The sequence below is a fragment of the Acipenser ruthenus genome, chromosome 1, assembly GCF_902713425.1.
Source record: "Acipenser ruthenus chromosome 1, fAciRut3.2 maternal haplotype, whole genome shotgun sequence".
NCBI classification, from domain to species: domain Eukaryota; kingdom Metazoa; phylum Chordata; class Actinopteri; order Acipenseriformes; family Acipenseridae; genus Acipenser; species Acipenser ruthenus.
In genome coordinates this window covers 23,462,590-23,485,054 of record NC_081189.1, presented here as the reverse complement: position 1 = coordinate 23,485,054, position 22,465 = coordinate 23,462,590, and the positions used below count along the sequence as shown (strand labels likewise).

At 36.3% G+C, this 22,465-nt stretch overlaps 1 protein-coding gene across 2 annotated transcripts; it reads left to right on the top strand.

The window, feature by feature from the left end:
• The first annotated feature begins 1,799 nt into the window (after positions 1 to 1,799).
• Positions 1,800 to 22,209, top strand: LOC117962516 (long-chain fatty acid transport protein 6-like). Of its 2 annotated transcripts, XM_059022298.1 has the most exons (10): positions 1,800 to 2,484; positions 3,742 to 3,951; positions 4,335 to 4,493; positions 5,621 to 5,745; positions 8,271 to 8,465; positions 15,408 to 15,498; positions 15,789 to 15,987; positions 16,276 to 16,373; positions 16,518 to 16,648; positions 17,669 to 22,209. In XM_059022298.1, the coding sequence occupies exons 1-10, from the start codon at positions 2,007 to 2,009 to the stop codon at positions 17,843 to 17,845; spliced, it is 1,863 nt and encodes a 620-aa protein (XP_058878281.1). In that variant the 5' UTR covers positions 1,800 to 2,006; the 3' UTR covers positions 17,846 to 22,209. The 2 variants fall into 2 exon arrangements, with proteins under 2 accessions (XP_058878281.1, XP_058878284.1); XM_059022301.1 differs by lacking the exon at positions 4,335 to 4,493.
• The last annotated feature ends 256 nt before the right edge of the window (positions 22,210 to 22,465 follow it).

The window sequence follows — 22,465 nt, the reverse complement described above, 5'->3', positions numbered from 1 at the left end:
CTGGATGCGCCACTCGGGAACCCGAGGCTGCATTTTATTCCTCCCACTGCAAGGTGGTCAAGTAGTCTGCTTAATTAATATTTATTAATAATCTTATTGATTAATAATCTCCCGATTCCTTTAATCATCTCAATTAGTCATTCTATTAATGCGCATTGGCGCGTTGATTAGGCAGCAGCAGCAGCTACGGACATTTATTTAGTCATGCATCCCTTTATTACTAATACATCTTATTCTATATTATTTCTTAGAATGTGTAAATAAATAATTGGAATGTTTCAGTTTACTAGTAGGAACACATCATTTGTCAACAAAATATTAAAAAAATTAAACAGCACTGATTCCTGGAACAATTTATATAAAATACTGAAATCATAACATCAATGCTGTAACATATATATTACAAATATAACATAATAATAATAATAATAATAATAATAATAATAATAATAATAATAATAATAATAATAATAATAATAATAATTGCATTCTTAAATTACTATGTGTGCAACTGTTGTGATATGCGGGGAGGGGATTCACATTACAAGATATTTAAAGTATTCTCATTATTATAAGTGGCTAAAATAATGACTGATACAAGTTTTTTGCACACAAGCAAACCACTAAATATATAAGGGCATATACACACAGAAATATACATGCATACACATGTAAACACATTATATGGTGCAGGTACTATTGTACATAGACCTATAATTACAAACATCCAATGTATAATACTTTTCATGACTAGGGATGGTAAGCTAGAGATTCTCCAACACCCAGCTCTTCAGAGCTGAGCTAGACTTCCAGTTTTGTAGGATTACCTTCTTTAGAATGAGTAATGCAATCCAACCCAGGGGTGTGGAAAGGCTGGGGCCCTGCATGTGGAAAGAGTGTGTTTTTTGTATTTTGTTTCTTTTTTAAAAGTATGTATTACCTATTGCAGTGGTGGGGTTAGAAACCTCTCCCTGGGAGATGTGGTATGTGGCCAGGTGATAACTGATTTCTTGATTATCTGGTCACATGTTATAAAAATGACCTAGAAAGCTAACTCCTTTTTACAAGCCAGGCAGTACATATATGTGTGAGACACATTTGCTGTGAATCTGTACGGCTGTGTATGTTATTATTATTATTATTATTATTATTATTATTATTATTATTATTATTATTATTATTATTATTATTAATTTCTTAGCAGACACCCTTATCCTGGGTGACTTACAATTGCTACAAGATATCACATTATTTTTACATATAATTACATTATTTTTTATCTACAATTACCCATTTATACAGTTGGATTTTTACTAGAGCAGTCTAGGTAAAGTACCTTATTCAAAGGTACAGCAGTGTCCCCCACCTGGGATTGAACCCACGGCCCTCCGGTCAAGAGTCCAGAGCCCAAACCACTACTCCACACTGCAAAGCATGGAAAAGTATACTGGGATCGTTAGCACTGGAAAGAATAGGGAAGTAACTTCGCGGGTTTCGATGCCACAATCAGAAAGTTATGATTTGTTCCTGATTGGTCAACTTGTATTTTCACGTTGCTTTTGAACAGTGCTTTGTTTTGAATTGTTTGTGTTGAACCCCGCACTAGAAAATAATGTATGGTGTCATGAAAATATGCAGTGTGTGGTATACATTATAGGTACCCGTAGCTGTTATTCTATGTGTAACAGTAAAATATGTAGAAAATCCGTATTCTTGCATAAGAATATTTGCACGAATTGCAGCAAGCACGCGCAAGACACTCCTACTTTCTGTGTGGATATATAGCCTATTCGTTCCCCATGACGCCACATGACACAATACTTGCTGCCTTTTCAAGCTTCGTCTAGCAGATATATTGAGCGGTCGTTTAACTTTATTAAATTTTATAAACTGCTATTGTTTTGTCTTTTCTGATTCAATGTTAATTGAAACGTTTCTGTGAGAGTCTACCGCCCTGTGCTAGCCTATGTGGACAGTGTTGTTTTGTAAGTTGTGCGGCAGCAGCAATGTTTTCGGCTTGGATAACGGCGCTGATAGCTGGGGTCTCAACCCTTGTTATACAGAAGCTCTTCTTTCCTTACTTTTGGATAGACCTGAAATACCTTACCAAGGTCATCAGCTACGGGATAAAGATCGAAATATACAAGAAGACTGCGAAAGTTGTGACCGTGCTGGACAGGTTTATGCAACAAGCCCAGAAAATCCCCAATAAGCCCTTTATCATCTACGAGGACAACGCATTCACGTACCAAGATGTGGATAAAAGAAGCAATCAAGTGGCTCAAGTATTCTTTAAGCAGGGCGTCTTGAAAAAGGGGGACACGGTTGCCCTGCTGATGAGCAATGAACCCGATTTTATTAACGTTTGGTTCGGACTCTGCAAGCTGGGCTGTGCTGTAGCTTTTCTCAACTTCAATATCAAATCCAGGTCCTTGCTGCATTGTTTCAACAGTTGCGGAGCCAAAACCCTTGTTGTGGGTTCAGGTAAACTTTAACTTAATGTTTATAAATGCGATAATACTAGCGTTTAAAGTATTTATTTGTTTAACTATTATATTCATATGCAAAAAAAAAATGTAATAGGAAACGACCCAGAGCAGCGCTTTCTGACAGTCATTTAATCAGCCTTTATCATGGCAGCGCATGCGCTTCTTTGAATGACTCGTAACTTAGAGTTTGTAAAGAAAGGACACGACTTATTGATCGCGCTCCACCCTCCTTGTGCAACCGCTGAGGCACAATAAGTGTCTGAAGTCTGTAGTAAACGGTGTGTCTCATTAAAAAATTAAAAAAACGGATTTATTTGTGGAAACCAACATTTTTTTAACTAAACACTCCCCCCCCCCCTTTTTTTTTTTTTGGGGGGGGGGGGGGGGGGTTACTTTACACCTCAAATGTTCTCACCGACATTGGTCTCTTGGTCTACAAACATTTCAAAGTGTCATTTTATATACTTTAACCTTTTTTTTTTTTCCTGATGACAAAACCATTCTTCAGAGAACAAAACAATCCAAGTATGAAATTATTTTATTAATCTTTTCTTTATTTATAGTAGCCTTCTTAATGTTGTCCCTTGACTTTAGGACTAAAATGTCCTCACTGACATTTGCCATAATTTTGCCATGTTGTTTATATAATAATAATAATAATAAGAAGAAGAATAGTAATAATAAATCGACATACACTGTTTTATAAGAAATCTGCTTTTTAATATGCATAATGTCCAACTAACATGTTTCTAGTTGCATATTATTTGCTTAATTCTATCTCTTAATTTGATACTCTATAAAAAATAAAAACTCTATTTAAGTAGCTGCAAAATAGCTAAACAAGCAGCTGGTTTCACAGACACTGATTAGCACTAATCTTGGATTACCTAATGTTATTTAAGGTAAGGTAATCCAAGATTTACCACCTATACTGTAAGTGAAACCAGCTATACTGTAAGTGTTTGGTTTGTATTTTTACACTGTAATTTGTTGTTGTAGCACATTGTGGCAATTGATTAATGAATTAATACATTACTAATACAGCAGTGATTTGATTCTTCAAAACCTGTTTATCTGACACTCGTATAGTAGAATATCAAATGCAATCAGATAATATGAAACACCTGAACTAAGCTTGAGTTGTTTGGTCAAGTTGCAAGGACCTTTGGTGTGTGGCCCTGCTGAAAACCCATTGCAGAGAACAAAATGTAATGAGGAAGACCAAGCTGAAAGCATTATTTTTGTCTGACAGATATGACAGACACATTGGAGGACATTCTTCCGAATCTGCATGAAGATAACATTAGTGTTTGGATAATGGCTAGTGAGTCCCATCAGCCTGGAATAAACACAATTCTCGACAAGCTGGAAGATGCCCCAGATGAACCTGTACCTGCACATCTTCGGGCTACTGATTCTGTGAAGACACCAACTCTCTATATCTTTACCTCAGGAACCACAGGTAAGTAACAGTACCTTCCTCAATATCTTGAAGTATTGTTTTTGCTGAATTGTGCAGCCAAGGCAGGAACTGTCTGGTCTGTCCAAACCATCTATCCTGTTTTTTTCACTACGCTTTTCCTGGTTAAATCTTATAACTATTGTCTACCTGTTTCAAACACTAAAGTCATTGCACTGAATTGTTTCTTCAAGTCAAAGCTCAGCCAAGTACTCACTGTGATGGTGGGCTTGGAATTAGTGGATGAAAACGAGAGTCCCATTGCATGGCAGTTTCTATTATATTTCCTACATTCATTTCTTCATCATTCAATATTAATGCCAACTACCGATGAAACAAGAGATAGGGGAAGTTTGGAAATGTGCTGATAGCAATTTCTTCACCAGGTCTTCCGAAAGCAGCTGTTATTTCCCAACTTCAGTCCTTGAAAGGTGCTGCTGGGCTTTGGGCATACGGTGCCACTGCAGATGACATTGTGTATGTCACATTGCCTCTATATCACAGTGCTGCCTCACTACTTGGAGTTGGTGGATGCATTGAACTGGGTATGGTTAAATCATTGTAAATACAAATCCTCAACGTGAAGTTCAATATAGTAACACTATTACTGTTTTTTTTGTTATTATTATTATTATTATTATTATTTAACCAAAGTTAAGCAGTTTATATGATTTACAACCCATATTGGCAAGAATACATGGATTGTGAAGCCTAGTAGTCCACATGTTAAAGCTGAATGTAACACAAAGCAGGCAATATTATCACTGGCCCCTCTTCTGTTGAAGATATTGGAATATTCAATGACAATGCTGTAGATGAAAAGTTGCTCCTGCCCAATCAGATGTTGTAATTCAGATTCACTCCATTGACTTGTTGCAAGCAGACCGTGGGACATACAGCAGAGGTAGCAGGAAGCTGCCCTTCATCTATGTTGTATTTGAAATATTTGCATAGCTACATTAAGAAGTGAAGAACCAAAAAGCAGTGTTTTTTTAGTTAACGAAAATGGTCAAAAACAAAAAAATAAACATTTCCGTTAATGAAATAGTAATAGAAACTGTAAAATGTTATAAAACAAATAAAACTGAAAGAAAAAATAAACATGAAAAAACAGATATTCTGAGCTGTATTAACATCGTGACATGAAAATGCTATAGTATAGCACAGCCAAGCTGCAATGACCTCCTGCTCTGTACTTTATTTTACACACTTCCATATCACATGCATGAGTCAGAAAGAGTCTTTTATTTCTAATATTATTATGTAGATTATGTAGGTAATGTAGGTTACTGTTTGCTTCAGACCCCCCGTGCAAATGCACTGAGAACATACAGCAAACACTTATGTTCTTGTTGAGATTCTTGGTAAAATAATTTTGATCACCCTACAATCATATTGGATTCCAATGTGATGCATTGTTAAAGATGAAGATACTGGAGATTGTGTTCCATATCTATCAGAAACCTGTCCTTTTTGGCTTACTTGTGTAGTTTTAAGTGCAGACACACGTTTCCTTTGAAATTTGTTCATGTTATGTAGCCCCTTTAACACACATTTCAAAGTCAATCACTTTCCAAAAGGTTGCAATTCTTTGTTCAGCTGAACTCAAGTCACTCTCACTGTAGAAGCTGCACGTTGCACTTAACCTTTACCTTGTGTTTTTTGTAAACAGGTGCTACCTTCGTCTTGAAGAAGAAGTTTTCAGCCAGTCAGTTCTGGAGTGATTGTAGAAAGTACAATGTAACCGTGTTCCAGTATATTGGAGAAATCTGTCGCTACCTCTGTAATATGCCCAAGGTGAAACTCATACTCCTGCTCTTTATTCAGGAAAAGCCGAAGGCGTTTAAACAATTTTGTGTCGGTTATATATACTATTCCTCTTATAATAACTGCTGTATTCATGATTAAGTGAGTGAAATATTTGTTATGGTTACTGAATTATATATCATCCCCCCCCCCCCCCCCCCCCCGATCTCAAAATAAACAAAAACTTGTTTTCTGGGCCTTTTAGATTTTAAACAAATGCTCAATATATACATAAAATGTGTATGATGGATTATTAACAGAACATGGAGGGGGGAAAACATGATTCAAACTACAGTATTTATTTACCATAAATATTTCCTAAAATTATTTGATAAGTATACAGCGTAATATGTGTTTTTATACTAGTGAGGCAGCTGGGAGCAAGTTAATTTGATGGCATTTTTAGTGGTAAAAATAGTTGGCCATTAGCTTCCAAGGGATCTGTACTTGGGTTGAGTAATTTACAGAGTATAAAGCACAGATAATTGCATCACAAGTGCAATGTTTCATGCAGTATGCAGTATATTAAGCAACACTAACTCTTGTTTGCCCACATCTCATAAAAGCCAGGATTAAAACAGCCATCATATCAAACATGATACAAATAGCCAACAGTAAGCTAAATTGTTTCTGAATAACAAAGCAAGCGTTTGTTACAGATGCAAGCTGTGTATCCTTGCTATACGATTACAGAGTACAACATTTTTGTTACTGTTTCTGTTCTTTTGGCTTTGCTAAACAAGTGCCTCGACATAAAGCATGCTTTGTTTCCTCTCCTTTTGACCCATGCTTGGAGATACGTGGGACTCCCACCTCCTGCTGATTTAATGAGATGCAGTGAAATCACTGAAGGGCACTATCAGTCAGGGCCTTGGACGCTACACACCCAGAAATGCAAAGGAAATTATATTGTGTAATTCTCAGAATCTGGCTTTACAATAAACCTTTTTATTTTTATTTTTTACAGAAAAAAACTGTTTGCTTGAAGGGTATATTAATCTGGTTTTAATTAGTTTAAATGCAGGAATTACATTCAACAAGGAGACAGAAAATGTGCTGTACTGGTTGTTGACAAACAGTATTGGAAATACTGCTGCCACTTCAAAGAAATAGCATTATCTCCAGGCAAGGATGAAAATTCAGTAACATGAAAAAGTAGTTCACCATAACCTATATCCTCTGAATGCACATGTAAAAAATATAAGTTTGGCATACAGAGATGGACGGTTGCTTTCAAATACCATACATTTAAATACTCTCAATATCTTGTATCATAATCTTAGGGTATCTGGAGCCTTTTCATGAAAGACAATAACTGGTATTTTCTGACCTATTCATGGATCCTAATAAACTATGATTTTCCATTTGGGGAGGATATCTGTACATATGATTTTCTTAGCATAATATATTAAAGATAATATAACTTGGTGGAGAATTTAGAAAAAGGAATAGCACACAGTCACAGTGATGCTAAAGAAGATTGTTTTAGTTTATCAGTACCTTTTTATATGTCCTGTGCTCTGACGAAGGTCTTACGACCAAAACATTAGCTTCTATTTTCTTTTAAAGAATACAAAATGTGAGATTTGGCAAAATCCAGTGTGCGGGAGTGTTCTATTTTTCATTCTGACATGCGGTCTCCTACGCACCTGTGATGAGACTATTCTGGAGTGCAGATGTTTTCATTTATTTTTTCTATATTTTCAAAATTAATTTCCACTTAGAAAGAATCGACTACAGCATTCATTATGGTTGGTGGCTTATGAAGCAAACCGCTACATTATAATTCTAAAGAAGATAACCCCTTTTTCTGTTGAGTAGACCAAAGATGAATACTCACAGTAAGCACATTCCACAGTTAGCACATGCAAATTATACTCGGTTTCTTTCATTAATGCTAAACAGTGTGTGAAATAACGTAGGGTGTTACTGTATATGCAAGTTTTTATAGGGATGCTTAGATAGTCACAAGTACAGTTAAAATAATTGACATGCTTTTTTCTAGTAACACGCTTTGATGTGGAAACACAGCTACAGGTACTGTACTGAGCATCACCAATCAATCCCGGATGCAGATCTGACCACATGCATCTTCATCATTGTAAATCCTTTGGAATCTGGCATTCAGTCTTTTGCTTGACCCCTTATGTGTCATTCAGCCATCCACACTTGTGTTTCATAGAAACTAATTTCTGAAATGTATTTATACTAACGGTTGACCTAGTGTTGTGTGTGAGAGATTGCCAGTGAGATGTGCTACACACATCTTAACACAACATGAAAATATGGGTTTTGTATTATTCATCTACTGCGAACCCTGAGTAGAAAGCTTCCTGCAATGCGACCTGTAAAAAAAAAAAAAAAGAATGGCAACCAGTAGCATGTATCACTTTAACGGTATGATGCTTTTGCAAGGATAACATGGTTTACCTGTAAATACATACAGGCACCTTAAAATCTACCAAGATAAATTCTTAAAAAAAAAAAGTTAATTGTTTTATGCTTGGATTTTACAGAAAGAAGGAGAAAAGGATCACAAAGTGCGAATGGGTGTTGGGAATGGTGTGCAGCAAAATATTTGGAAGGAGTTTCTTGATCGTTTTGGCGACATTAAATTGTGTGAGCTTTATGGCTCCACGGAAGGAAACGTTTGCTTCATGAACCACGTCGGCAAAATAGGAGCTGTAGGCCGTTCCAATTTCTTTTACAAGGTGAGTCCTGTTATACAGTATTTCACAAAAATGTGTCTTTCAGTACATAGTAGAAGTAATGTTAGTCTTTTATCCATCAAAACAAAATCATATTTTACAAAGCAGTAGTACAGTTTGAACTTGACTTGTTTTGCAACTAAAGGTCTCCACACACCGGACGCGATGTGATTTGTCCGGCGATAAAATGGTACTTGCGCTGCGACATTACTTTTCACACCAGTGGCGACAGGCGCACGCGATGTGATAGACAACTCTCCTCTGATTGTATCATCAGCTGGAAAATATCACTGTTATACAGCTAATAAAAATGTAGAATACATAATAGCTTTTCAGAATACTTATTTCAGTAAATGTAAAAGAATCATACACACCAGCTATATCCAGTTCCCTGGAAATGGACTGCCAAATGTTCTCCCTCATTGCCGTGTCTTTATAATTTTAAACAAGCGCTTTGTGAAGGTGGTCCACTATGAAAGGCGCCATATAAAATACAAATTGATTGATAATTTTTGTGTCCTTTATCGTACAGCTCCGGGTATTTTGATACTACAAAAATGATTTTTTCTTCCGCCATTGTTTACTGAAGGTGCGCAAGGGAAACTTTTCCTCATTGTTCAGTTCCGTACCTGCCAGACACCAATCCTATTTTTTCGCAAGCAGTGTGAATGACTCGTTTCAAAAGTATGTGTTTTATTTTTTTTGTCCTGGTGTGGTGTGTTGTACGACACATTCGCTTGTCGCATCATGTCTGGTGTGTAAAGGCCTTAAGAATTATTTTACCACTTTGAGTTGCTAATATATTTTCTTAGTAAAAGGCCTGTGCTGATGCCAGCAGCAATAGCCTTGTTAAAAGATAGTCATAACCCTTCCATGGAACAAGGACATTTGTAGTATAGTTTAACATGTACAAACCACAGGTTACTGACTCATCCAGATACACCTTAGCAGAGCAGTCAAAATCCAGCGTACAGTATGGTGCAAGTTTCAGTAACATAAAATAAACAACATAATGGAATGTTCCTCTGATCATTTTACAGCTAGGACGCAATTAGTCACATTAACCACAAGGAGATTGGTCTTACTAAATCCTTTGAATGTACAGTGCCTTGCGAAAGTATTCGGCCCCCTTGAACTTTGCGACCTTTTGCCACATTTCAGGCTTCAAACATAAAGATATGAAACTGTAATTTTTTGTGAAGAATCAACAACAAGTGGGACACAATCATGAAGTGGAACGAAATTTATTGGATATTTCAAACTTTTTTAACAAATAAAAAACTGAAAAATTGGGCGTGCAAAATTATTCAGCCCCTTACTTTCAGTGCAGCAAACTCTCTCCAGAAGTTCAGTGAGGATCTCTGAATGATCCAATGTTGACCTAAATGACTAATGATGATAAACAGAATCCACCTGTGTGTAATCAAGTCTCTGTATAAATGCACCTGCACTGTGATAGTCTCAGAGGTCCGTTTAAAGCGCAGAGAGCATCATGAAGAACAAGGAACACACCAGGCAGGTCCGAGATACTGTTGTGGAGAAGTTTAAAGCCGGATTTGGATACAAAAAGATTTCCCAAGCTTTAAACATCCCAAGGAGCACTGTGCAAGCGATAATATTGAAATGGAAGGAGTATCAGACCACTGCAAATCTACCAAGACCTGGCCGTCCCTCTAAACTTTCAGCTCATACAAGGAGAAGACTGATCAGAGATGCAGCCAAGAGGCCCATGATCACTCTGGATGAACTGCAGAGATCTACAGCTGAGGTGGGAGACTCTGTCCATAGGACAACAATCCGTCGTATACTGCACAAATCTGGCCTTTATGGAAGAGTGGCAAGAAGAAAGCCATTTCTTAAAGATATCCATAAAAAGTGTCGTTTACAGTTTGCCACAAGCCACCTGGGAGACACACCAAACATGTGGAAGAAGGTGCTCTGGTCAGATGAAACCAAAATCGAACTTTTTGGCAACAATGCAAAACGTTATGTTTGGCGTAAAAGCAACACAGCTCATCACCCTGAACACACCATCCCCACTGTCAAACATGGTGGTGGCAGCATCATGGTTTGGGCCTGCTTTTCTTCAGCAGGGACAGGGAAGATGGTTAAAATTGATGGGAAGATGGATGGAGCCAAATACAGGACCATTCTGGAAGAAAACCTGATGGAGTCTGCAAAAGACCTGAGACTGGAACGGAGATTTGTCTTCCAACAAGACAATGATCCAAAACATAAAGCAAAATCTACAATGGAATGGTTCACAAATAAACATATCCAGGTGTTAGAATGGCCAAGTCAAAGTCCAGACCTGAATCCAATCGAGAATCTGTGGAAAGAACTGAAAACTGCTGTTCACAAATGCTCTCCATCCAACCTCACTGAGCTCGAGCTGTTTTGCAAGGAGGAATGGGCAAAAATTTCAGTCTCTCGATGTGCAAAACTGATAGAGACATACCCCAAGCGACTTACAGCTGTAATCGCAGCAAAAGGTGGCGCTACAAAGTATTAACTTAAGGGGGCTGAATAATTTTGCACGCCCAATTTTTCAGTTTTTTATTTGTTAAAAAAGTTTGAAATATCCAATAAATTTCGTTCCACTTCATGATTGTGTCCCACTTGTTGTTGATTCTTCACAAAAAATTACAGTTTCATATCTTTATGTTTGAAGCCTGAAATGTGGCAAAAGGTCGCAAAGTTCAAGGGGGCCGAATACTTTCGCAAGGCACTGTACTAATTCATTGAACTATAAATAAAGATGATCCAGTGGGACAGGTCTGATATGATTCACTCTCCTTTCCTTGTACTTTTCAGTTCATATACAAACACTTGGAAAAAATAAGATTTTAAATGATCACGTTTTCATGCTTTAGTGTATGACGTGAAAGAATTGCATTGATGTCTTTGCACTCCTTTTTTGACTGAATGTGTTAAGGAGATGTTAAGGATATACTGTAGCCTCAGTCTATGTGCCTGATAGAAGTGATTAACAAGATAACTCAATGAATTCTCAATAGCCACTTGCACAGTAGGTAAAAAGGCTTCTGCTGCTGTCTTTTTCCTCTCGGAAGCTATTATTAACTAAAACATCTGAAAACCTGATAAGATTACTGGTGATTCCAGGCCATTTTAATTAAAAAGAAATCAGGTACATGCTTTTCATATATAGAGATTTTTATTAAAGTTTCAGTTTTTGGAGTTGTGGAGTGGGACTAAAAAAAAATGGTGTAAACAAAAATGCACATTGTCAATGTTCATGTGCCTAATGCTACAATAATGATTTAAAACGAGATGCCAACCTTTCAGCATTTTAAAAGATTTGTTTTCAGACTGGAAATTATTGGCAAAGTTCAGTGCTCTAGTTAAATGTCAAACTAACAAAGTTTATGTCATGAATAGATTAATGGCTAAACTAAGTATACTCTTTTTCATAGGGGTAAACACAGATATCTTAAATACACATCTGTGAAAAATACACCACAATCTAAATCGCCCAAATCTGCAACAGTTTTTCAATTAAAGAAAAACTCTGGGTGCCTATATTTTGCCACAAATCACACACGAATGACCTGTAACCAAATACAGATGCCATACTATGATCATGTGACTGTTTGCTTCTGGATAATAAAGACCAAACACTGGATTCTTTCAATTAACTTCCATTACAGGTGGTGTCCATTAAAATCAAACTTTTCACTGTCATATGTTGTAGTTTGTGCACCACTATTACTGTACTGTTTTTTTTTTTTTGTAATATTCAAGTGTGCATTGCATATATAGTTGTATAGGGTACCAATATGTATGACTCCAACTGGAGTTGATTCATAAATATTGGTACCCTGTGCCTTAACTCAGTTTTTAACTACCACTTGGAAAGACAAATGAGTGTTCAACACACTTACAAGAGGTATCATTGATGTGTAGGTATACTGTATCAATCAATATTTATAACAATACATTGGTAAATAACATTGTTGCAAATAGAGGGTAGGTAAACTTTTGACGACAACTCTGTGTGTGTGTGTGTGTGTGTGTGTGTGTGTGTGTTTTATATATATAGACCGCCAAATTCAGACGCTGAGCAAAATAATCTGTTATACAATGACATTTGAAATGCGTGTAGAAAAGGAGAAGCTATACTAATGGGGGATTTCAACTTCCCCTGGATAAAATGGGAGAACCCGGTGGGGAGCACGACGGACGAAATTGAAATGGTGGAAATGACAAATGACTGCTTCCTAACGCAATTTGTCAAGGCACCGACTAGAGGGGAGGCATGCCTTGATTTAGTCTTTTCAAATAATGAAAACAGAATAACTAAAACAGAGGTCAGAGAGCCATTGGCAAACTCAGACCACAACATGGTCTCATTTGAAGTATTTTTTAAAACCCCAAAAGTAATGACTAAAGCTAAGGTTTACAATTTTAGAAAAGCAAACCATGAAGGTATGAAACAGACTAACAGAAGTAGATTGGAGTAAAATAGAGAGAACATCCACAAAATGTAGTACTAGATGCGCAAAACAATTACATTCCAAAAGTAGACAAATCTAAATCTAAAACAAAATGGCCAAAATGGTTTAATACATCAATTAAAAAAAAATATTCAGCGAAAAAAGGCACTTTACAGAGCGTTTAAAAGGGACCAAAAACAAAGTACACAGAAAGTACTTGGAACTGCAAACACAAGTCAAAAAGGAAGTTAGAAAGGCCAAGAGAGAGATAGAAATCAATATTGCTAAAGGGGCTAAAACCAGTTCCAAAATGTTTTTCCAATATTATAACAGCAAGAGAACATTCAAAGAGGAGGTTAAATGTCTAAGAGACACAAATGGCAAAATCATAGATGAAGAAAAAAAAAATAGCAAATATATTAAATGATTACTTTTCACAGGTTTTTACAAAGGATGACACGGACAAAATGCCCCACATGTCGACCTGTTCCTATCCAATTTTAAATAACTTTAGCATAACAGAGGCAGAAGTGTTCAAGGGACTAGGAGCTCTTAAAATAAACAAATCCCCTGGGCCGGATGAGATCCTCCCAATAGTACTCAAAGAAATGAAAGAAGTTATTTACAAACCGCTAACCAAGATCATGCAACAGTCTCTTGACACAGGGGTTGTACCGACAGACTGGAAAATAGCAAACGTAATACCGATCCACAAAAAGGGAGACAAAACCAAACCTGGTAGCTACAGACCAATAAGCCTGACTTCTATTATATGTAAACTTATGGAAACTATAATAAGATCCAAAATGGAAAAAACCTATACGGTAACAATATCCTGGGAGACAGTCAGCATGGTTTTAGGAAAGGGAGATCGTGTCTAACTAACCTACTTGACTTTTTTGAGGATGCAACATTGACAATGGATAATTGCAAAGCATACGACATGGTTTATTTAGATTTCCAGAAAGCTTTTGACAAAGTCCCGCATAAAAGATTAATTCTCAAATTGAACGCAGTAGGGATTCAAGGAAATGCATGCACATGGATTATGGAGTGGTTAACATCTAGAAAACAGAAAGTACTGATTAGAGGACAAACCTCAAAATGGAGCGAGGTAACCAGTGGAGTACCACAGGGATCAGTATTAGGTCCTCTGCTATTCCTAATCTACATTAATGATTTAGATTCTGGTAAAGTAAGCAAACTCGTTACATTTGCAGACGACACAAAAATAGGAGGAGTGGCAAACACTGTTGCAGCAGCAAAGGTCATTCAAAATGATCTAGACAGCATTCAGAACTAGGCAGACACATGGCAAATGAAATTTAAAGTGTAAAGTATTGCATGCAGGCAATAAAAATGTGCATTATAAATCTCATATGGGAGATAATGAAATTGAAGAAGGGAACTATGAAAAAGACCTAGGAGCTTATGTTGACTCAGAAGTGTCTTCATCTAGACAATGTGGGGAAGCTATAAAAAAGGCCAACAAGATGCTCGGATATATTGTGAGAAGTGTTGAATTTAAATCAAGGGGAGTAATGTTAAAACTTTACAATGCATTAGTAAGACCTCATCTAGAATATTGTATTCAGTTCTGGTCACCTCGTTACAAAAAGGATATTACTGCTCTAGAAAGAGTGCAAAGAAGAGCAACCAGAATTATCCCGGGTTTAAAAGGCATGTCTTATGCAGACAGGCTAAAATAATTGAATCTATTCAGTCTTGAACAAAGAAGACTACGCGGCGATCTGATTCAAACATTCAAAATCCTAAAAGGTATAGACAATGTCTACCCAGGGGACTTCTTTGACCTGAAAAAAGAAACAAGGACCAGGGGTCACAAATGGAGATTAGATAAAGGGGCATTCAGAACAGAAAATAGGAGGCACTTTTTTACACAGAGAATTGTGAGGGTCTGGAACCAACTCCCCAGTAATGTTGTTGAAGCTGAAACCCTGGGATCCTTCAAGAAGCTGCTTGATGAGATTCTGGGATCAATAAGCTACAAACAACCAAACGAGCAAGATGGGCTGAATGGCCTCCTCTCGTTTGTAAACTTTCTTATGTTCTTATAAGAACATAAGAACTTACTATATATATATATATATATATATATATATATATATATATATATATATATATATATATATATATATATATATATATATATATATATATAATATATATATATATATATATAGTAAGACCCAAACATCATGTGCCTGTGTGTTTGATATGTAGGGCTAAAAGAAAATGATTAGTTTGCAAAAAAAACAACAACAAAAAAAACCAGGAAAAACTGGTAGTACTTAAAAACTACAAATAATGATTAGGCAGAGTACTGGTGTTCCTGTTCTGTGCATGGTAATAGTATGCCCTCTAGGGGTGGTAAAAGGCATCTGCTTCCACGTTCTGTGCATATTTTTATAGCAGTATGTGTTACTGGTTTGATTTACAGTATTTTTACTCATACTTTTCTCAATTTCAGCGAATCTCTAAGTATTGTTTGGTCAAATATGATTTGGAAAATGGCGAGATAATCCTAAATGAACAGGGGTTTTGTGAAGAAGTTAAGAAAGGTAAGAAAATGCATCTTTATAAAATAAGGATGCTGAAAAAAAGTACTGCTGTAATATATGTACTATTGTTGACACCTACATTATCTATATCTATCTCTATGTACAGTGTGTGTATGTACTTATATATATATATATTTAATTAAAAGTTTTTTTAAGGTGCACAAAAGGTTTAAATTATTTAAAAAAAGAAGTCAAGACGTTTCAGACCATTTTTGTTTATGTGGGTGACTGTTGCAGTTTCTAAACTTTAATCTTTGTCTAATTTAACATAGACTCCTTTTTTCTTGTAGGTGAAGCTGGGCTTCTGCTTTCACAAATAAATTCGATAAGCCCATTCTTTGGTTATGCAGGAAGCAAAAGTCTTACAGAGAAGAAGCTGCTAAGAGATGTTTTCAAGAAAGGAGATGTGTATCTTAACACAGGGGATTTAATGGTCGAAGATCATGAAGACTTCATATACTTCAATGACAGGATTGGAGATACATTCAGGTACAGAAACAAGTCCATTAAACTGCATTAAAACTTATATTATTTCTCTGATTTAGCTGGTTATAACACACAAAACCCACTATTATGGAATTGAACTATTGTAAGTGTGGATATAAAATGGACAAGACACTGTAAATGACTTAAATATTACATTTAACAAAAAAAAAAAAACTATTACACTGGTTACTGACTTATCCAGATACACAAGAGTCAGTAAATATACATATTTTTTTTAAAGATTTAAACTGCTTAAAATCTGTAAAGCTTTGTAATAATATTGTTTTTCAGATGGAAAGGAGAAAATGTTTCAACGACAGAAGTAGCAGATGTTGTTGGAATAATAGACTTTTTACAAGAGGCCAACATATACGGGGTTTCTGTTCCAGGTAAGGACACCTTCTATACCATTGTTCTCAAATGAATGTCTTCAGTTAATATATAAAATAAAACGTTATGTATGGCTGGCTATATTGGTGTGCTAGGCTAAGTAAATCGTTTTTCAAAGAACTGGCTGTGTTGATGTTTTACAGGTTATGAAGGTAAAGCCGGAATGGCTGCAGTTGTTTTAAATCCTGGGTGTGGTTTTGATGGGAAGAGTCTGTATGAACATGTTGAGAACTACCTGCCTGGTTATGCAAGGCCACGTTTTGTGAGAATTCAGGTAATCTATTATTTATTTATTTTTTTAAAGAAAGATAAAAAATCAATAAATGAACAATGAAACCATATGGTTTTACTTGTTTTAAACTACAAATATCCAAACAGTGAGATTGGGTTTAAACGTGTGCGTGTGTTTTTTTTCTTCGGTTTAATGCCCAGGGTTTGTAACAAATTGTCCCTGGTCCGCATGTGATAAGGAATGAAGACAATCCCTTTACCCTTACAAAAGTTTCCCATAGTAAAAGCATAGCAAAGTGTAATAAAGCACAGTGAACCAAAAGACCAGAAAGGCATGGTAAAGCATTAAAAACATACAAACCAAGGTAAGCTATGGTAAATGCATAGTATAACCATGGGAAAAGTATGCTAACACTGCAAAGATACTGTGCAAAACTACTGTGGTAAACTTATATACGGGTAAATGAAATCTAAAACCATGCCAGGCGTAGGTTCAACACGACTCCTGTAAACAATTGGTGGCACTGACAAATTTTACACATCCTGCAGATTCTAATTTAGATTGAGATCTGGGGACTGTGCAGGCCATGGAAAGTGTGGGAGTTCTCGTCATGTTTCCTGAACAGTAAAAAAAGACCCGTCCTCTTGTAACACACCTCCTGAAAGACTTGAAGATTGAGTTAAATATTCCCATAAACGTATAATGGAAAAAAGAACGTTCAAAAGCACAAACATATTTAATGTATTCTGTGATAGAACACCTTAAATATGATTGGTGGAATAAGCACTAGGTCATTTCTTCCTCTGTGAAACAGGGAGTTTGTTAAAAGATTTGCAATGGAAAATATAAGTACTGGGTAAAGTTTAAATAATACCATATAAGATATCTGAAAGATTGTAATACTTGTATTGGTGCAATGCATTTTGTCTTCCCACAGATATATACTGATATAGAGATATGTTTGCATTTTAGCCATAATATTTGCATTTGTTTTAAGCATTTCACTGAAATAATGCATTTTGTAAACAACTTGAAATACTTACAGTTTTCCGTTCCTTGCAGAAGTCAATGGAAATAACTGGAACCTTCAAGCAGCAGAAATTCAGATTAGTGGAAAGTGGATTCAATCCTTCAACTATAACTGACTCACTGTATTTCTTAGACGAGTCACAGAAATGCTATGTTCCGCTGACTACAGAAATCTTTGACATTATTGCTTCTGGTCAGATAAAGTTATAGAAGACCTGTTTCTTAAAGTTAAATGTAACAGTTTACTGGCAGGTGAAAGTAAACATGCCAAAAAACTATTTAATTGGCATTATTAATGCGTTGTGTAATGTTGTATGTTCAGGAAAAATGAAGACCAGATCTCAATCGAATGTTCTTTGAATAATTTATAGGGGCCTTCTTTGTAAACGTTTTACATATACAGTGCAGGTTAATTATGAATGACCTACGTTGTAAATTAATCTTAACCTGGCAAAAAATACTGTTGATGATTAGATTTCCACTTCAGACTTGGTCAAGGTTGGACTGGCTGCAAGCTCCCAATCTGGGTTAAAGATCTTAATCTTATTTCACTGTGGTTAGTAGGTACAGTATAAATAATGAATTTAAATATATTAATGACATCAGGGAAGCCAATTTGAGCCCATACAAGTTTGACTTGATTTTTTTTAGATAAAGAAGCTAATGTAATATAATGCCACAAGAAATTGGTAAAGAGCACAAAGCAACTATCTTTCTATACTGGTGTAAAAAAGAAATATGTGTGAGAATGACAGAATTCAAATTCATTCCATTCCTAATAGAGAAACCTTAATGGCAGTTTCTTTGAGCAACATGTTTCCGATGTGTCACTTTTATTTGACATAATTGTGTGTGCAGTGCTTGTTTGGAATTGCTGCCAGGATATATCTTAGCCTACCATACCAACTTAGCTAGGTTTGGGACTGAACCCTGAAATGATTTACAGTAAAGCCTGTACAATCCGGGACCGGAAAATTGGGCTGGATTATTTACTAGTGTGCTGGATTACAGAGTTACTGTCAATAATTCGTTAAGGAAAGCAGTTGTGGATTTTTCGTGGGCGTGCATACATGCGGGAACTCTGCAGGGAACAAGCTCTTATCATTCTCATACTAAGTTTGATTCTGCACCACAGTAATCATATCGGTCCGCTTTTAAGAATCAACCGCTTATAAGAATCAAAACACCCAGGACGGATGTGATTCTTATAAACGGACTGCACTGTATTTAGTGGTTGCTTGTGTTGATTATATATGATAAGTGTATTGATTTGGTTCTCAAACAAACAAAAAAAGCCTTGTATGTTTTTTGCCTCGCCCCAAGTGTAAAACAAAAATCCACATTTTTCCGCATTAGCCTATTCCACAGCAAACGGATTCCTATGATCCCTGTTCATGACGTAGAAAGAGTTTAACTGAGTGCATCCTTTTGATATGTTTGATTGGTCTCGCAGAGGTATGGGTAAAAATAGCCTGAATGGCCTTGCCCTGCTATATGTCCACAGAGACATGTCCCAGGAGGAAGTGTTACAGCATTTTGATAGATCAGGCCATAAGAGGATTGGCAAACTATTTAAAGTAAAGCCTTCTAAATCAGTGATTTAATCGTGGCATCATACAGTCTCAGCACCAGTGTCAGCAGTGTCAGCACCAGTCCCAGCAGTAGCTGCACTAGTCCCAGCAGTGTCAGCACCAGTTTTACCAATCCCAGCAGTGTCAGCACCAGTTTTACCAATCCCAGCAGTGTCAGCACCAGTCCCAGCAGTAGCTGCACTAGTCCCAGCAGTGTCAGCACCAGTCTTACCAATCCCAGCAGTGTCAGCACCAGTCTTACCAATCCCAGCAGTGTTAGCACCAGTGTCAGCAGTGTCAGCACAAGTCCTAGCAGTAGCTGCACTAGTCCCAGCAGTGTCAGCACCAGTCTTACCAATCCCAGCAGTGTCAGCACCAGTTTTACCAATCCCAGCAGTGTCAGCACCAGTTTTACCAATCCCAGCAGTGTTAGCACCAGTGTCAGCAGTGTCAGCACAAGTCCTAGCAGTAGCTGCACTAGTCCCAGCAGTGTCAGCACCAGTTTTACCAATCCCAGCAGTGTTAGCACCAGTGTCAGCAGTGTCAGCACAAGTCCTAACAGTAGCTGCACTAGTCCCAGCAGTGTCAGCACCAGTCTTACCAATCCCAGCAGTGTCAACACCAGTCTTACCAATCCCAGCAGTGTCAGCACCAGTCCCAGCAGTAGCTGCACTAGTCCCAGCAGTGTCAGCACCAGTCTTACCAATCTCCGCAGTGTTAGCACCAGTGTTATATATAAATATAATGATCTGCAATAACTACACCCAATGTTTAATGTTACAAAACAAAAACATAATCTACAAGAGGTGGCATTCTTACCTCATTTTGATAAATAAACTTTAAGTCAAGTATTTTCCAAATAAAGTTTCCATCGTTGATATTATACAATATTAATCATAATATAATACCTACGAAGACTAATTTGAGAAGTTTAGCTGGAGAAGATTCCACCCTTTTATAAAAGATAAGCTCAATTATTCTAACAACGTGACAGTAACAACAGCGTCCTACTATGTAAAACCTAGACAATCCATTCAACGATGCGTGGAAATAACAGTGTTCCTGTAACTGTTACCTTTGTAAGATTTCATATCAGTTTGTCTCAGTGATGTTAATTCACTTGAAAGTTGTATGGATCTCCACCCTCAACAGCTTTTTTTAAAATTCCTCCCCCTTGTGTTTTTTGGTCTTTTTCATTGTACATTGTACAATACAAGCAAGAAAATGTTTCTTATTTTGTGTTTTTTTCAGTAAACCCGCTTTAAAGTATGTAATATTTGGGACACCCTGTCTCGTTAAGTTAAAGCACAGACACGATATGCTCTCTAACATAGCATTCAAGTTTCACAGTTTACAATTAAAAATATTCCCTGAAGTCCCGCTCTGCATGAACAGAGAATACAAATGTGAAATTAAATAATAGAAGAAGAGGTTAAGGTCCAATCAGCAATCAGTGCTGTATCATTTTGGCCAACATTTTTTTACTTCATATCTTGAATTCATTTTTTCTATCTGTATCTCCATATGTCCAAGACAGTGACTCCATAGTGTTATGATTTAATATGGAATGACTTATTTATTTAATAAGCATATTAATAACATATAGTGTATCTCCTGCTACGACTGTGAATACTTTCCAAGATTCTGATACTCAATAACATGTGGTAAAGAACATTCTTATTACTGTGGGTTTTATAACAATTTGATTTTTAAATAAACAAAGAGACAGACATGTTATATCCCCACATTCTAATCCCCTCAATAACTTGTTCAAGAATGTACTGACAAAGTTACCTCAGTTATATTATTATCCCCGTGTGTCTGCCTTTACATCCATATCTCACTTACAGTTTTACATACTGTATATATAGAGGACCACTTACCCACCTGTGATTATTTTTTATGCTGTAAATAATCTGGTGTGGACTGACTCAGGGTAGTTACTGTGCTAAAGACTGTTCTATGGGTTAAACAATCTTAATTTATATGCTGTAAACATTTTCTTATAGTATTTCCAGCAAGCAAGAATTTGTTTTATAAATTAGATCCCAAAAAGTGAGTTTTTGTAATGTTTAGCTGTTTTTTTTTTTTTTTAAAGCCTTATAGAAAAGGGGTGTAGTTTACAGTGTTTTGTAACTTTAATTTCATCATCCAGTGCTGTTATATTGTGGACAGATTTTAATCTGTAAATTCCTCAATATATGTAATTTTGTAAACTGATTCTAGATTAATTAACAGATCAGCATGTTGCAAATAAAATTAATGTAATTGTTATTGTCATGACGATAATGAAAGTGTGTTTATAATATATAATAAAGAAAGAATTGATTACATTATGTATATGACTGTAAGTTCTTAACACTGTATTCCCAACTGTCCATTTTTACCTAAAAGTCTTTCATTAGCATTCAGGGTTCTAGCTAATAACTACATAATGTGTTAATTATTATTATTATTATTATTATTATTATTATTATTGGCAAATGTACACTACATACACTAATTGATCAAACTATATGAGACTGTAATAAAATGATCAAATCCTCTTGTCTGCAATTCCTGTGAATGTACAGTGTCATGTGATCCATGCGACCCACTGTAGAAGCTGTTCAACAGGTGGATGCAACTCACGGATCTCAGTGACTGTCCCTCAACTGAGTGGCTTGAACAACGTCCTCTTCAAGACAGTCTCTCGAGTGTTCCTGGAATGGCAACGTTTGCAGAAAACCACCGCTGAAAAACACAAGGGGGGCAGTACTGTAGAACAAAATGGCTTGGAATCTTTAATACTTTGCAGACTTGTTGCTGCTGTTGATTAAGGTTTGTTGCAAGTACCCAGGACAAGGACGATCTCAGTGATAGGGCTTTTGCTGTACGTGCTACTGTATGCCCCCCTTGTTTGGAATTCACTGGTTTACTGATTCATACTATGACGATTATTATATCTTGTGCAAGACATGTTTATGTGATCCTGCCTTTTCTATAAATTTTATGTTGTTGGTTCTTTGCTTGTTTTCTTGTTTTTTTCAACTTAAATGTGGGATATAATTCTAATTCCCAAGATCTGACAGACTTATCTTAGTAGGTGCTTTTAAAGTGGTTGTAGCTAACTAAATACTTTAAATCTTACCCATTGTGCACATCCATTCACTATAAAGATCTCAAATGTGAATCTTGAAAAGAAAATATAATATTGCAACCATAAAATCATTTTAAAATAACTCACTAGGTAAAATAAAGTTTTCAATTTGTTTGCTTT